General features: G+C 39.4%; 1 protein-coding gene across 1 annotated transcript in view; it reads right to left on the bottom strand.

Moving 5' to 3' along the window:
* Positions 1-5,057: 5,057 nt before the first annotated feature.
* Positions 5,058-18,685, bottom strand: part of cnot6l (CCR4-NOT transcription complex, subunit 6-like) — a 92,025-nt gene continuing 78,397 nt past the window's right edge. Inside the window, exon 12 of the mRNA XM_080191318.1 lies at positions 5,058-7,506. Coding sequence (XP_080047444.1) covers positions 7,294-7,506 — 213 coding nt within the window. The 3' untranslated portion in view covers positions 5,058-7,293. The remainder of the gene's footprint in view (positions 7,507-18,685) is intronic.

Raw genomic sequence — 18,685 nt, 5'->3', positions numbered from 1 at the left:
AAAGTCTGATGGCAGCAGGGAAAAAGCTGTTTTCGAGTCAGTTGGTACATGATCTCAGACTTTTGTACCTTTTTCCCAATGGAAAAAGGTGGAAGAGTATATGTCCAGGGTGTGTGGGGTCCTCAATTATGCTAGGTGCTTTTCCAAGGCAGTGGGAAGTATAGACAATGTTAACGGATGGGAGGCTGGTTTGAATGATGGGCTGGGCTTCATTCACTATCCTTAGTAGTTTCTTGTGATCTTGGATAGAGCAGGAGCCATATCAAGCTGTGGTACAACCAGAAAGAATGCTTTTTATGGTGCATCTGTACAAGTTGGTGAGAGTTGTAGCAGACATGCCAAATTTCCTTAGTCTCCTAAGAAAGTAGAGGTGTTGGTCGGCTTTCTTAGCCACAGTGTCTGCATGGAAAGATCAGGACACCTAAAAATATGAAGCTCTCAACCATTTCTACTTTGTCCCCATTGATAATAGTCAGGGGCATGCCCTCTTCCTGAAGTCAATGAGGTGCCAAAAACATGAGCATGACACAAGAACTATGAGTTTATACCTGTCATGAAGTACTGAACAGGCTGGGGCTCTCTTTTTTGGAATAGAGGCTGAGAGGTAGCCCAATTAGGACAGGGTTTGTTAGGTTAAAACAGATGATTTCACTTGTCAGAGACCAGATCAACAAACAGGCATAAATTCAAGATAATCATGAACACATTCTTTATAGAGAATGGCTAAAATAGGGAACTTGGCTACCAAAAGAATTAGTTGATGCAACCAGCAAAAATGAATAAAGAGGAAGCTAGATAAATACATGACGGAGAAAGAAATGGGGTATGTTGATGGGGCTAGATGAAGCTGAGCAAGAGGAGACTCATCTGGAGCATATACACATTTTGGTTGAATGGCCTGCTCCTGCACTATAATAATTACATTCATGAACTGACTGCAACCTGTTAGCAATGGAACTTCCTATGATTGAAATCAGATGGTTGCTGCCCTTCAGGTACAAAGTTTGTGCTCACTAGGATGCTGCACCAATACAAAAAGTGTGAAATGGTTTTAGCACCAAACAGTGTTCTGGAAAATAATTCTACTCATACAATAAGGGAACATCCTGCAGTGCATAATTTTTCGTTTTCCATTCAGAAACCACCCTTTAAAACAGATAAATGTTTCTTCTTCTTGTCTGTATCACTTGAGACCACACACTAGCAAATTTCAACACTTGGTTCAATTTTTTTTGAAAGTGTCAAATTTTGGCTCACACTGAAAAGTTTGTAATATTGATCCAATACAAAAATTATTTTAAAGAGCCAATCATATGGAGTGAGCTCAGGAATGCCACTGATAACAGATTGGCTTCCTGAGGCCTCCAGCAGGTAAAGTTGAACAGAGCCAAAGCAAGGAAAGAAGATAAATACATGGTCTTAAGATGTACACAATACAATTACAATTACATCATCTCAAAATATACACAGTACAAAGTGGTCAAAAACAGTGATACTCAAAAAGGTACTTGAATCTGAGTCAAGGAACTTAGATAAATAACATGCCCTTGACTACTGTATACAGAGTTTGACCCCATTCAGCCTAAAGCATGTTAAAGATCCACGGGAAATTTTTTTGGCAATTAAAAGAACAGCAATATCTACAGTGTCTTTCAGCAGACCTTATTTTTGAAGATTTCTGCTCTGAGAAATCTATTTAATTATAGATATTTGCAATACTTACTGAAAACTCCAACCACCCCACATAAGGAGGGGCAGAAATTTTTACGAAAAGTCAGTCACATGCAGTCAGCTCAGGAATGACACTGATAATAGATTGCCTGCATTTCAACTTTACCAGCTCGAGGCATGTAGCCTAGGGAGGCCAAAGCAAGGAACGAAGGCAAAATAAACACATCTCAAAACACAATACAAAACACAATAAAAACAGCGTTACCCAACTTTAAAAAAGTGTTCAAATAATTGATACATCAAAACTGTAGCATTTTTAGATATCACCTTTACACCAAGAAATATTGCATTAATTGACATCACAGGCAATATTTTCACAAGCCTTGAAGCTTCATCAATTTAGGGATACATAGATGTCTTCAAAAGAAATCTTTGCAAAGTCATAAGATTCCCATGATATCATGGTGTCCATGGGTATTTCAAACATCATTCCAAAACTTTTTATTTTAGAAGAAATGTGCCCAGATTATTTTTTCTTTCACACCCATGTCCTATCTGCATGTGGAGATTTAATTGAGATAATTTGCCTGTTCTAAGCATACAGCCATTGCATCAGAACAAATACAATGGCAGCATGATGCTGAATTCATTAAACATGGCAAATTTTTGTTTCCAATTTGAAAATGTGGCAATTGGCTTAAAATGGCAATTTTCAGAATGTGGATGTAGCTACTGCCCAATCCAATTTCCCTGGAGCTATCACCTTGAACCCAACTGAATAAATTGCGCAGCTATTTCACAAGGCAGTTAACAGTTGATCACATCAAGTTCAGGCCAGGCACAAATAGCAGATTTCCTTCCCTACAAAAGGACATTAGTGAAACAGTTGGCTTAGATGATCCGGGAAATTCATGGTCATCATTATTCAGGCTAGCTCTTTATGCCAGACTTATCTAATTGCATTTAAATTCCCTAGCTACCATGGTGATTTTTGAACTCACTTCTTCCAACAATGTTAAGGGGATGCAGGCAGAAATCTCAAAATGGTGTTCTCCTATGCAACTCCAACTCAACTGAAACACAAGAGAACAATTTTCAAATGACCATTTATTGCCTACAGTCAAAAGGAAAGGAAAAAAATACACAGGTGCAAGGGAACAAGCAGACATAATTTAGCCCCATACATTGACAGCAGTACCCAAACTCCATTTGGAAAAATACTTAATCTTTTTAAATCTTTGACATAGTAGTACAAGTGAAGCATCCCCATCTGAGCTGCCACAAGTTTAAAGATAGACTGACTGTACAGTTACTGGTTTAGTTGGTATATTTCCATTGCAATAAAGTAACTGAAATATAAAACTACAGTAGATTGGATAATGCAAATTACTTAAGTAATTTGTGTAAATTAAGAGTTTACTTTTTTTGACTAGTAACATTTTTAGGAAATAAAATTCAGCTGGTGAAAATCTGAAAACTTCCTCCTACTTAATGCAAGTAAAACATTACCTACCACATCAGTAAGGGGAAACTTACTCTGACTAAATTAGTACATTTTAAACCCATAGAGTGTGTTCAGGAAGGAATAATATGCAAAAATAACATTGTTGGGAGGAAAGGGAAATATTGGAAGGAAAGAGAAACGCAACATTCAACTGCTCAGAGTTCAGGAAAATGAATGCTATTCAGTGACCAATGATTCTAAACAGACACTGTTGATGCAGCACAGTCCACTTTCATTTCCTATTAACCACCATGATAATTTTCTAATAGCAAAAACTATATATATATATATATTTTTTAAAAAGGATGTTAAAAAAATAAAGGTGGTCAAATGCTGAAAATGTCTGATTCACGTTTAAAAAAACTAAATCATTGCTACCACATTTACAAACTATAATCCTTTAATACAATACAGGCAAAGTTTTGCAGACAGAAGCACCATAGGTCTCAAAAAGAGTCATATCACTCATTTTTGGTGTTGCAAATGAGCACAACATCTAAAAAATATGCACAAAATCCCCAAATTACAGAATTAATTTTTAACAACAGCTCACTCTTAAAACCCCACTACCCTCTTCCCGACATCTGTATCAATTATTTTTTAAAACTTAATTGGAATTTCCGACCAAAATATTTTAATTTAAATGTCTCTCCACTTTGCAAAATAGAGTCGAACTGCAGAATTTAAAAAAACACTGTCAGCAAGCATTCTTGGCTGCAGGGTAGAACTTCTATAACTCAAATCATTTCACCAACACCTCAGGCCTTCTACTACTTGAACATAAAACTTATAATACAGCAACATATAAACATTATAAACCCATTTATCCTCCATGAGAGCTTGTGTTCTTCTTTAATGTTGTTTGGTGGGGAGGGAAAATACTACAAAATCAGCCACCAAAATTTTCACTGATTCAACTTGGTGATTAACAAGGCAGAAAATGTCAAAATAAATCCAGTTCATTTAGACAAAAGTGCAACACATACCACCAGTTCTCTGAATCTGATCTAATTTAAAAATGCCAGCAGTATTTTGCCTCTGAAAAATTGCTTGGAAAACCCATCATTTATTTAAGTCAATTCAGGACTGCTGTTTGGCTTCAGAAGCACCTACAAATTAAAAGCTGATTATATGGTGTATTTTTGATAATGCCATATGGTTTCAAATAAGTATTCTTTTGGTTACCTGCAGCATCTTGAATATCAGGCTCTGCCATATACTACACATAGAAATATAGAATACTACTACTACAAAAACCTGCTTTTTGTGACTGTCTTAAGTCATGAGACCCGTACTTCATTTTAAACAACATTATCCAATATATATGCTTTTGTATTGAGTGATATGAAACTTTGAAAGACTGGAATTCAGTAGCTTTTCAATCCATTGAGAGCTAGTAAGTACATTTGTTAAGGGAGTGAAGGGTACTGAACAAGGAAGGGTATCTCTCACATTAAAATGCACAATAACCAAGTGACAAAAACCTTTACGCATATGTAGGCTTTGTCGCCAAAGATAGCACTCCTGCATAACACAAAAACAAAAGACAAGCCTTGCTGGGAATGAGATGGAAATAAAGCTGGTCTCAAATCATTGTGCCATACCTGACTTATTGTGTGGTTTCCAATGTCCCACACTCCTTACACCAAAGTTAAACACATTACAGAGCTTGTACAAAACTGTTTTTAAGTTGTTTTTATGAGGGTTTTTTTTACATAAAATCTCACAAATCTTAACAGATTTATTGTATAGAATTTTAAAAGTTGCCTGGAGAAGGCCCGGTCAGGTTTTCTCTGCTTGCTTGGGCAGTGCAGCTGCTTGAGCAAATTGAATGAGGCACGTTATTATGAAATGAGGGACAAAAACATAACAGAAACATACATGAATCCGACTGTGCTCTCTTTATTTTTTTTGCCTGAACAATTAGGATAAACACACACGACAAGCTTCCTGTCATTTCCATTTCATTGTTTTTCTTAAAATGTTCTTTCCCTCAATTATATATATATTAAGTACATAGTTATTGGAACTCTGGAAAAAATTCATACAGAAGCAAAGAAAACCTGATGAACATCCTCTTGCAACAGAGTGTCTCGATTTATTTTATATTGAAAGCAGACAAAATTTGCAGCTTTTAACAGTAGCTTTCCCAAAAACTGTTTTCCTCTTTAATTATAAAAAGAAAGTGACAAATCCAGTAAATGGGCTCCTCTGTAGTTCATATACAACCATTACAGGTAAATTTTAAATTCCATTTTATACAAACTGATCTGGCAAAATATTGGGAGTGAAGTATGGGAAGTTAATATTGCTTAGAGATATTTAAAAAATGCATGAAGGAAGAGTTTTAAGAAGCAGGGTCATCACAAAAAATTTTAAGCACATGTAGCCTTGGGATTTAAAAAGGGTCTAAAAAGTTCAAATTCTTTCACCAAAAGAGAATTCAAAACAAAAAGTTTTAGAATTTACTTGGTGCCTCCAGTCTCTCTCATTCTCATTAACTTTATCTTGTTCCAAAATTCATGCCCTTAAAGCATGACATCCTTTCAAAGAGACCGTAGAATTAAAGTGCTGATTTAAAACTTCAGATTTCAGACAGACAATCTTAAAGTCATGAATCCAGTCATATAAATATCAAAAAGGAGGTTATTAGTAAATTCTACAGCTAGGTCTTGTCCACTTGTAAACTTTATTTGAAGTAATACTAGCATATGTTAAACTAAAAAGATTTTTTTTTCACACATAAGATATGCTGTTCTGCTGATTCAGAAAAAGGTTAAACCTGCAACTGAGCTCTCAAAATGCAGTTTTTGTGGCGTGGGGGAGGGGTTCACGCTGGACTGAAGCGCTTTACATTGCGTCAATGAAAACCCCATTTCTTTATAAAGTGCAGTAGGTCGTTGGGAGTAGAAAACATGAAAATTAGTGACTATTAGATGGTGCTTTAGTACACAGTAATGTTTTAGGTGCGTTACCTGATTTTATGCTCAAATTATTTATGATGCACCTCAATCACTGCTTGTTGCATGTTTATTTCACTGTGGACAAGAAAACATGTTGACCTATGGATCAACATTGAATTGTACTACTTGCTGGCTGACAAATGGAGCAGCATGGAGCCACGCCCATGGTCATCCTGCTCCTTTGGAAGGAGCTAATTATTCCAGTTCAACTGGGAAGACAAGCAATCCTCAAGGGAGTTTCTTTTTTTTCCACAAAAACACTTTCTAAGGCAATTTTTAATTCTACAATTCATTTCCATTAGCTTCAATATGTGTTCAATAATCAGTTCGGAAAAACTGGATTTTTTGTCCGTTTATCTCGTTCTACAAGTCAATAGGCAATGGGCATCTTCTTCAGCGAATCCGAATACGAACCTCATTCCAAACAAAAATGGCAGAACATGTCAAACCAAAATCACAACTGGACAGAAGCAAAACCCCCACCTCTACCCCCACCACCCACCTCCTCCCTTTTGGCTTCAATTATCTCTCCACTCAAGATCACTCTGATCCTGTCACAGCTAAATATGACCTCAGAGATCAGGGGAGCTGCTGATTGGTGCTTCTCTTTTCAACTTTGGCCAAAGAATTGAAATGAACCATAGAATATATGATCGAGTCAGACAAGGAAAACAAATGATAACAGATGGAAAGATACCGAAATGAGCCAACATAATTCTGATGATGTAATATAAATAGATCCAAGGCAACTAGGGTGGGGAAAAGCTCAGAACAGTGTTCTGCCTGTTGGTCTTTGGAGGAGCAATCAATGGCACCGTATTGCAAAAACATGTAATGCTGCTGTTTCATTGCCAGATTATGTACATAATCCAACAGGAAAACACGGACACTTAACAAAAAAATGTTTTCGGAGTTGCAAAAATGTGATCTCCCGTGTCTCCAAAGATCTGAGTAATAAATCGATTTAAGGTTTGCTAGAACCTTAGAGACAATACAGTGAAATAAACAGTATTACTGGTAACATACAGAACACATACATTTTTTAAAAAAAGAGAACAAATAAGGTTTTACAGGCCATACTTCACTCCTTCGTACTTTGATTTTACAACTGTACATGTCCATAAAAGCTGGCAGTGCCTCCAGGAGAGGGATCCACTACCTCCTGCTGGGTAAGTGCACACCATTCATTAACGGTGGCAAAGAAAGCTTAAGTTCAAGCTGTATTAACAGTGAGAAGTGGTCAGAAGGGATATGAGGATGTGGGCATCCAGTGATAGAATTTTCCACGAGCCACTGAGGATCCAAAGGGCCAAGAACACCCAACACGTTCATCAGAGTCTTGGAATAGAAAATGTAGTCGATAACACCCTGAGATACAAAAGAAAAGAGACTCAATTAACATCAGAACAACTGTAAAATACCGCAGATGCTAGAAATCTGAAATAAAACAGAAAATGATAGAAGTACTTGTGTCAGGTGACAAGAAACCCGAGTGAAAAATCTTTGAAAACAAGTTTTTGTTTGTGACAGTATTAGTGACATTACAGTGAAATAAATGGCAGAATCTTACAAGAATTTGATAACATGTCAGTTCTGGTGAAAAAAAAACTAGCTTGTAACTCCACAGTTCTATTGGCCATTTTCTCTCCAGATCTTGTCAATGTAATTATCAAAAGAGTGCGCAGTTTTTGCCTTCAGTCTGGCAAGAAAGGAACTCTGACCTGGGAACTGGCTCCACCGAGATCATGGTGCCATTCTTAAAATGGAAAAAATGTAATCTCCCTCTCAATCATCAGTGGCATTCCCAATGCTCAGATGTCCCCCTCTCCAAAACCACAAATGAGTCCCTACACATGAGGCTCCCCCAGAGTCTGCCACAAATACTACCCCCAGCACAGGTTAGTGCCAACTTTGTACCCCCAAAGGGATCCTCTCAACAGGTTGTTATCAGGCGAACCTGCTGTAAACTTCACCAACATGAGGAGGATAAATTTGGTGGAGGGGGGTTCTATGATTATATTTATTGAAATATATCAAAATCAGTTTCATGTCCATGATGGGTGTGAACATGATTATGTCATCGGCAAGGGACGACAAAAATTGGAAATCACGATCTTGCCGACAAGGTTCAGAATTTCCAGATTTTGAGTCCCCACCAGCAATCTCATGGTTAGAGTGCGCAGGTTCAAGATCCTGTCCAAAGAGTAATGCTAGAGACAGAATTTTTTTTAACTAAAGGGAACCAAAATGCTTTCACTGGCCAGTATTCATTCTTTAACACTTCTATTTCAGCTATTTTCAGCATTTACTATCTTTATTTAATGCTAGGGAGCTGACTAATATGAACATTTTTTTTCCAACACCCTTCTGTGCGTTTCTGATCTTAGCACAGTATTAGTGACTTTGATAATTCAAGGAAATGGGGAGATTAAGAGGCTCATTGGTAACTTCCTTTCAGTCAACTATGAGCACCTAGGCAAGAGTAGTCCAAGTTACCTGGCCTTTGGATTGGCATGCTTCTCTCTCCATCTAGGGTAACACTTAAGGATCCAAGGACGGAGCAGACATCATAAAGTTACCATGTTGGATTACCTTAAAATGTTAACCCATGTAGAACTACAGCATTTACTCTCAATTCCACCATTATTAGGTACATTCTACTGTCCACTAGGTTTATGACTCCTGATTTTTTTTTTTAACTCAGACTATGTTCTGTTCCTCCATTTCTCAACAAGCAAAAGAAGAAACACTCAATGACACAGCAGTCACTAAAGGCAACACTCAATGCCTGCTATTTCTGTTTATCAACATGGAGATGAAGACAGTGATGCCCCCTTGTTCAGTACAGGGTCTTGCACTGATTTGTTGCCAAAGTCTCTTGCTCCAGTCTTGAAGAGTTGCCCAAATTGAGGACTACAATCATCTTGACAGCACTGGCAGTCATCCTTGCCATGTTGTATGTTTGGAGAAGGTGACACAGGTGAATGACCATCCCCTTGCTGAATCATAGCTACCTCAGGCACTGCCCCTGGCCGAGGTGAAAGTAGAAATGCTCTTGAAATACCATAGCTGGACGTGGCCTCAAGAGCATTCTTCCTTTTTTTTGGACACAGCTTCCTCTCTCTACTGCTTATGTTCCTGGATGGGTTCCAGCAAAAGGAGGGACTCTAAGAACAGCCCACCATGAAAAAGAGAGTGTTTTCTACTTAGAGAAGTTCAAAATCCACTCAGCTCTTCTTAACAGTCTGGCAAGGCTCCCCTCTGATGCAAAACAACTTGAGGTGAGCTCCTCCATAGTACACAATGATTCCACTAATGCTTCAAAAAGTAAAACAAAAACTTCACCAAAAAAAGTCTCCTTCTGATAGAAACATTGGGGAGCAAGTCATTCAGCCCCTAGATCCTGTTCTGCCATTCAACTAGATCATGGCTGATCAACTGTCTTGTGATGATAGCAGTGCAATTGAAATGGATGATATATGGAATATATAGTCTCACCAAAGCTCTGTACAATTGAAGGACGACAACATCCTTATTCCTGTACTTAAATTCTCGTGAAATAAAGGCCAACGTACCATTTGACTTCCAAAACTTCCCTATCACTCACCATTTAAGAAATACTCTGCACCTCTGTTCCTCGTAAAGTGATAACTTCACACTTACCAACATTACATTCCAGGTGCTATATTTTTGTTCGCCCACTAAATTTGTCCAAATTCCCTGAAGTCTCTTTGAATCATTCTCACAACTCGGCTGAAATGCAAATTGTGTCACCTGAAAACATCACATTTAGGGGCTACCTGATTGAGGTGTACAAGATTACAAGATATGGACGGAGTGGATAAGGAACAGCTGTTCCCCTTTGTTGAAGGGTCAGTCATAAGGAGATATATACATTCAAGGTGATGGACAGGAGGTTTAAGGGAGTGGATGTGAAGAAAAACCTTTTTGCCCAGAGGGTGGTGACGGTCTGGAACGCACTGCCTGGGACGGTGGTAGCAGCAGGTTGGCTCACATACTTTTTAAAAAGTATCTGGATGAACACTTGGCACATCATAATATTCAGGGCAATGGGCCAAGTGCTGATAGATGGGATTATGTGGAAGTTCTAGTGTGTTGATGCAGACTTGATCGGCCGAAGGGCCTCTTCTGCGCTGTATGATTCCATGTTCCTCATATCCACATCTTTGATACAAGATTGTGAACAGCTGGGGCCCAAGTTCGGATCCTCATGGTACTCCTCTAGTCTCAGGATTACCAATCTAAGAATGACCTACTTAATCCAAATGTTTTCTGTCCATTGGCCAATCTTCAGAATATTACTTCCTATGCATGTGTTCTAATTTTGTTTACCAACTTCCTATGTGGGACTTCAAAAGAAAGCCTTCTGAAAATCCAAATACATAACATCCATGGGTTCCTTATCTATATTGCTAAGTAACATCTTCAAAAAAAAAATTCTCTTTCATAAATTGACAGCAACCAAAAAGGTGTCCAGTTATCACGTCCTGTACAACAGATTCAGCATTTTCCCTCCTACTGACATCAGGCTAACAAGCTCTGTAATTCCTAGTTTTATTTCTTCTTTCTTAATCATTGGGATTAATCTGCAAGCACCATTTCAGAATGTATAGAATTTGGAAGATGACTGCTAATGCAGCCATTATCTTGACAGCCAATTCTTTCAACACTCTGGGATGTAGATGATTGGGTCCCAGAGATTTATCAACTTAGTCTCATTAATTTTTCCAATACTAGTTTTTTTTTACTATAATTAATTTACCACAGTAGTTCTTCCTGAATAGTCCCTTGGTTCATTATTATTACTGAGAAATTTCTTGCATCTTCTGTTCGCGGACAAAGTAATTTTTAACTTCTGTGCCCTTTCCCCATGTTCCATTCTGAAGTCTCTTGTCTCTGACTACAATGGACCCACATTTGGCCTTGCTCACCTTTTCTTCTTTATGTACCTATAGAAACTGTTGCAGTCGGATTTATTTTACTTGCTAGCTTACATTCATACTACATTCTCCCTTTATTCATTAAATTCTTGGTCTTCCTTTACCAAATTCTAAAATGGATCTAATTGTCAGGCCTACATCCTCTCTTTTTTGGCAACTTTATAAGGCTCTTTTGATTTAATTCAACTTATAACATCCTTTGTTAGCAACGGTTGATTCAGTTTCCTTGTTGAGGAAGATGCCTTAAAATGAATGTATATTTATTGTAAAACATGAAAACATGAATTAGTTATTTAAATACTAGCCATTGCTAGACTACTGTTATACCCTTCAATGTTTTCCCTATTAACCTTTACTAACGGTGATGATACTGTGCTATTTTGACATTTTATGTTTAAACATGCAACTCAAATGCTGAGAGCAGAATAACAACATTTTAGCCAGGAATGTGTTACTTTGTAGAATTAACTAACCTTTTATCTATTTAAGTTCTCCTAGGATTTAAAACTAGTTTGATTGACAGAGTCGTGTGGTTAATGGGAAGAGTTAAGCTTGCAGGAAAGAAAGTGTTTCATTTTAAAATACAAGCGGTTGCTGCCTGGACTGCTAGAAGAAAGCAGTCTCTCTTTCTCCAGAGGCTTTTTTTGAAAGCATCAGGACTGGTAACCTAAGTCAAAGCAAGCATGTATGTGTTTTGCAAACTAAAAGGTTGAAGTCCATAAAAGAATTATTGCCTGATTGGAACTCAGTAATAGATTAGCAGTTAGGAATTGCATTTTGTCATGTTTAAGTATTGTTCAATTGTAAAAGTTAAATTAATTCACTTGTTATAGTATTGTTAAATAAAATTTGTTTTAATAAAAGCTCCCTGGTTTGTCAGTAGAATTGTGTCTGGAGTGAAACATCCCATCCTCACATTAATGTCAAAGTCGATATATTATTGGGCTGCAGTCTGACTTCATAACATACCTTGGAGTTTCTGATCTGATATCCTAACATAATGCTCGTGGGAGCCGCTTGTGCAGCTGGACTCATGGTCAGTTGCATGCATTAGAGATAAGGCATTTACTGGATCTACAAGGTACAAAACGGCAGATGAAGAGCCAGATCAGTTTTAGATGTTGACTGATACACACCTGATGTCCATGCAACTGCTGGTACAATCATGGCAGGCAAGTCTGTGCTATTTCCTTTTGGTGTGGAGATTAGTGCAGGCTGCACTTTAAAGATACTAAAAGCAAGTCAGCTGCCTTTTTCAAAATTACTTTTGGGTTGCCATGACACCAAAACCTGCAGTACTATGTAACCCAATTATGTGGTCAGCTTATTGTGCCTGAGCCAGCTGAGCTACCAGTTAGGCACCCCATTATCTGAATTGCTGTAACAAAGCAATTTTCCCAGGCTCGCTTAACAATGAATCCAAAATTTAATTATCCTTCTTACAGTGTGAAATACATCTCTAACTGGGGTTTATGATTTTATGGCCTCAGCATTATCACTTCCCTTCCATATTACATAAGAACATAAGAAATAGGAGCAGGAGTAGGCCATCTAGCCCTTCGAGCCTGCCCCGCTATTCAATAAGATCATGGCTGATCTGTCGTGGCTCAGTTCTACATTCCTGCCCTCTCCCCATAACCCTTAATCCCCTCACTCATCAAAAACCCATCAACCCATGTCTTAAAAATATTTAGTGAGGCAGCCTCCACCACTTCAACGGGCAGAGAATTCCAAAGATTCACCACCCTTTGAGTGAAGAAGTTCCTCCTTAACTCCATTCTAAACCGCCCCCCCCCCTTTATCTTGAGGCTGTGCCCCCTAGTCCTACTGTCCTTTCTGAGCGGGAAGAGTCTCTCCACCTCTATCCTAGCCATCCCATTCATCATCTTATATATCTCAATGAGATCTCCCCTCACTCTAAACGCTAATGAGTACAAGCCTAGTTTATTCAGCCTCTCCTCATAGTTCAACCCCCTCAACTCCGGTATCAGCCTAGTAAACCTCCTCTGCACTCCCTCCAAGGCCAAAATATCCTTGCGTAAGTGTGGCGACCAAAACCGCACACAGTACTCCAGCTGCGGCCTCACCAATGCCCTATACAGCTGCAGCAAGACCTCCCTACTTTTATATTCAATCCCCCTCGCTATGAAGGCCAGCATCCCATTAGCCTTCCTGGCCACCTGCGGCACCTGCAGGCTGGGTTTTTGCGACTCATGCACAAGGACCCCGAGGTCCCTCTGCACTGTCGCCTGCTGCAGTTTTTCGCCATGTAAGTAATAGTCCTTCCTACCATTATTCCTACCAAAGTGGACCACCTCACACTTGCCAACATTAAATTCCATTTGCCAGTTCCTGGCCCATTCGCCCAGCCTAGCTAGATTCTTCTGCAGACTCTCTCTCTACCTCAAAATAAAAAAAAACTTATAATTTTGTCAATTTTTGAAAAAAAATGGCCTTTTCTACCCAAGTAGGGACTTAATATCCTATAAAGTTGAATCTCAAATCCTTCTGCTTTTTCATTGCACCTCAGAATAACTGATGCTGCTTTTTTCTAAAGCCAAAAATGCATTATCACATGTTTCGTGAGATCAATCATCATAGCACTTACATTAATCCAAGGCATGCAGCAAATCAAATTCCCTAGGGATGGGGCAATTTCTATTGGAGAAGTGTTGCTGATGGTTGAAGAGGCCAATCTGAGACACTTTGATCTGCCACAAATGCCTCCATACGAAGTAATTATCAGTTGTCGATGGAGCCACTGAACCCAGTATGCTGACACACAGATGATGTCTCCATTTCCTGCTGGTGATAGCCAAGTGTTTCCCAGGTGTGGAAATAAAGGTTTAGGGACTTCATATCACTTGCAGACAACCTTGGATGGAGCTTTCAGCATCCTGCTGGTATTCTGTTCTCGTTAATTTGCCTTACAGAAAATCCTTGGATATACATTAGTCTTCCATCCTTTGAAGGTGCTCAAGCCAGTGACATCGCATCCGCCTGATCAGTGCCAATATACTTCTGAGACAACTGATTTTAGCCTTTCAAGAATTGCCACCAAGCATGCACAACCTTTGGCCAATTTACAAAACATGCATGGGATATAAAGAAGATTGCATTACATCCATCTGTTTTTAGCTTATCCCCACCTTCACAAAACTGTTAATGGCACAGGAGGCTTCTTGGCCGATGTCTGTACTGGTTCTCCAAACAAGCATTATGGCCAAGTGCCTCACCTTTACCCTTTTCCCCACACCCAAGTCCCTTATCTTCTAAGGGCCAAGACCCTTGCCTTTTCCCCACACCCCTACATATTGCTTCTATTCAAGTAATCATCCAACAACCCGACTGAACTCGCTTTCTACGCAATTGCAGACCTAAACCACTCCACAGAACCAGAGAATCCCTACATTGGGCTGAGTGGCCTCATCTTGCATCGAATCTGCACCAACTCTCTGATAGTGTATTTTACCCAGACCCTCTCCACGGGCTGATCCCTATAACCCCATACATTTACCATGGCGAATCCATCTAAGTTACACATCTTTACATTGTGGGAGGAAACCCATGCACACATGGAGAGAATGTACAAGCTTCACACAGTCAGTGAAGGCTGGAACTGAATTCAAGTCCCTGGTGCTGAGGGCAGCAGTGCTAAACACTGAAAAAGTTTTCCCTCACATCATAATTACTTCTTTCACAAATCACATTAAAATTGGTGCTTCTCTTGTTGATCTTTTTAGGAGCAGGAAAATTTCTCTCCATGGATTCTGCCCAGCCCCCCCATGATTTTGAACATCTCCTCTCAGCCTTGTCCTCTCCAAGAGAAACAGTCTCAACCTCTCCAATCTATCCTCATAACTGAAGTTTCTCATCCCTAGAACCATTCTTGTTAAGGACGTAACAAGCAAAGTGGATAGTGGGGATTCTGTGGATGTAGTATATCTGGACTTCCAGAAGACGGTTGATAAGGTGCCTTACAAAAAGTTACTTCACAAGGTTAGATCACATGGGATTAGGGGTAATTTATCAGCTTGGATAGGTGATTAGCTGATGGGCAGAAGGGTCAGGATAATTTTTTTTCCTGGATGGCAGGAAGTAACTAGCTGGGTACCATAGAGTTCGATCCTTCAACCCCAGCTATTTACAATCGATACTAATGACTTGGATACAGGGATAAGGCTCTATCGCCAAATTTTCAGGTGACAAAAATAGGTGGGACAGTAAGTTGCAATGAGGATATAAGAACCTTAAAATGGATATAGATAGGTTAGGAGAGTGGGCCAAAATGTGGCAAGTGGAGCTTAAATGTGGATAAGTGTGAGATCATGCATTTTGGTTGCAAAAATGGGAAGGTGACTTATTATCTAAATGAGAAGAGACTTCAGAGTGCTCAAGTGCAGAGGAACCTGGGTGTCCTCGTTCATGAATCACAGAAAACTAGGATGCAGGTACAGCAGATAATAAAGAAAGCAAGTGGAATGTTGGCATTTATAGCTAAAGGAACAGAATATAAATATAAGGAAATATTGTTGCAAATACACAAAAGCATTGGTGAGACCGCACCTGAAATATCGTGCACAGTTTTGGTCCCTGTATTTGAGGAGAGATGTAATGACATTGGAGGCTGTTCAGAGCAGGTTCACTAGATTGATTCCAGACATGAGGGGTTTGTTTTAAGAGATTGAGTAGTTTAGGCCTGTACTCTCTGGAATTTAGAAGAATGAGGGGAGCTCAAATTGAGGTATTCAAGGTGATAACCGGTACAGATAAAGTAGACATGGAGCAGATGCTTCCACTGGTGGAGCATTCTAGGATGAGAGGTCAGTCTTAGGATAAGGGGTAGCAAATTTAAAACAAAGTTGAGGAGAAACTACTTCTCCCAAAGGGTTATGAATCTGTGGAATTTGCAACCCCAAAGTGCAGTGGATGCTGGGATACTGAGTAAATTTAAAGTGTTATACAGATTTTTAATAGGTAACAGGTTGAAAGGTTATGGGGGAAGGCAGGAAAATGGGGATGGAGAGCATATCAGCCACGATTGAATGGCAGAGCGGGTTCAAGTAGGCCGAACGGCGTAATTATGCGCCTAAATCTTATGAGCTGCTTTTGCAGCCTTTCCAATGTGGTCACATCCTTCCCACGGTGTTTCGCCCAAAACTACACACTACGCCATCTGAGTAGCGTCTTGTACAAGTTCAACATTATCTCCTTGCTCTAGTTATCTATTCTCCTATTAATAAAGCCCAGAATACCATAAGCTTTATTAAATGTTCTCTCCACCTGTTCTGCCATCTTCAATGATCTATGTACATATATACCCAGGTCCCTCTGCTCCTGCAACCTTTTAGAATTTTAACATATTTCATATGGTCTTGCCCTGCTCTTCCTACCAAATGCATTACCTCACAGTCCTTGGCATTGATCTTCACCTGCCATTTATCTGCCTAGTCCACCAACTTGTCTACATCCTTTTGAAGTTCTACACCATCCTCTTCATACTTAACAACACTTCCAAGTTTTGTATCATCTGTAGACTAAAATCTAGATCAGGAAAGGCAACGGTTACAATACCAACCCCTCGGCGACACTATTACAAGCCTTTCTCCAGCCCAAAAAACATCCACAGACCATTACTCTCTGCATCCTATTATTCAGGCATTTTTGTATCCATATTGCTACTGTCCCTTTTATGTGCTGAAACTTTGAGTCTGTTATCTGGCATTGTATCCAATACCTTCTGAAAGTCTAAGTCTACCACATCAACAGCATTACCCTCATTGACCCCTTCACCTCCTCAAAAGTTCCAGCTAGTTAAACATGATTTCCCCCTTTTGTCTACATTTTTCCGTGTGACTCCTAAATTATCCCGAATAATTGTTTCCACAAGATTGCTACTACTGATGTTAAATTGATTGGGTGTAATTACTAGGGCTATTCTTAAACCCTTTTTTGAATAAGGGCATAATATTTGCAATTCTCAGGATTTTAGAGAAGACTGAAAGATTATGTCCAGTGCACCCACAATTTCCATTCTCATTTCCTTCAATATGCCTGGATACATCTCATCTAGTCCCAGTGCCTTGTCAACTTTCAGTGACAATCAATTTTGAGCCTTTCTATTGGCAGAACTTTATGGGCAGCATGATGCCTCACAGCACCAGGGACCTGAGTTCAATTCTCGCCTTGGGTCACTTCGTATGTGGAGTTTGCACTTTTTCCCCTCCCGTGTCTGCATGGATTTCTTCCAGATACTCCCACAGTCCAAAGATGTGCAGGTTAGGTTGATTCACCATGCTAAATTTACCCTAGTGTTCGGAGATTAGCAGAGCAAGTGTGGTGATATGGGAATAGGGCCTGGGATGGCACAGTAGCACAATGGTTAGCACTGATGCTTCACAGCTTTAGGGACCTAGGTTCAATTCCTGGCTTGGGTCACTGGCTGTGTAGAGTTTGCACATTCTCCTTGTGACTGCGTGGGTTTCCTCGCACAGTCCAAAGGTGTGAGGGTTAGATTGATTGGCCATGCTAAAATTGCCCTTAGTGTCCTGAGATGCGTAGGTTAGAGGGATTAGTGGGTAAATATGTAGGGATATGGGGGTAGGCCTAGGTGGGATTGTGGTCAGTGCAGATTCGATGGGCTGAATGGCCTCCTTCTGCGCTGGAGAGATTCTATGAACTTCCTGAAGTGTCTCCATGCCCTGGGTAGCAACAACCTCCAGGGTAAAGATGGATACTAAGCATCCATTTAATATCTCAGCCATATCCCCTGCCTCCATGTGCAAATCTCCTTTTAGATCAGCCCTACTCATCTTTTACCACTGTTCTACATTTTATATATGCCCCATAGAAGACTTGGGGATTCCCCTTTATTTTGGCTGCCAGTCTTTTGTCAATTCCTCCTCACTTAACTAATGTGCTTTTTTACCTTTCTGCTGAATGTTATTTTTCTCTTGGTTCTCAAACTGTACTTTCTACTTGACATGAGCAGTTTTTATTCCTGATTTTCATTTTTTTTTTCAATCCAGGGAGCTCTGGATCTGCTTGCCTTAGATTTCCCTTTTAAGGGAACATGCCTTGACAGTTTTAAAAGTAGCCCATTGTTCAGCTAAGATTTTCCTGCCAACCTTTCACTCCAGTCTAACCAACCCAACTCCATTCTTGCCTCATGGAAGTTAGCTCCCTCCCAGTTAAACATCAATTTTTTTTGCAACTTTTACCTATTTTGGCAGTATGCCAACAGAAGTTGCGGCAAAATTATTGATACATACAATAAACAAAGTGGCTCCAGATGTGTACCCTGTGAGCCATCATTCTGAGGAAAACTCCATTTTCTCCCCTCCAACCAATTTGAATCCAATGTTATTCGTTTCCCCCTTACATCTTATACAACCCAACAAAAACTATAAAAAGAAACACAAGATGAAAATTTTAAAAAGTGAGTGATTTGACTGTGTAGTTCTCTTTTCGTGGTCAATACATTTATTTTCTTTAGAATTGCTGAAGTGTCAATGCTTCCTAAATAAGTTACTTTTTAACGATAGAGTGACTCCATAGAGTTGGCTTGATGCCAAGGCAATCTCAAA

Source organism: Carcharhinus amblyrhynchos, chromosome 1, assembly GCF_965287045.1.
Source record: "Carcharhinus amblyrhynchos chromosome 1, sCarAmb.v2.hapA, whole genome shotgun sequence".
Taxonomy (NCBI): domain Eukaryota; kingdom Metazoa; phylum Chordata; class Chondrichthyes; order Carcharhiniformes; family Carcharhinidae; genus Carcharhinus; species Carcharhinus amblyrhynchos.
The sequence above is the reverse complement of the archived record's forward strand: the minus strand, read 5'-3'. Positions and strand labels throughout refer to the sequence as shown.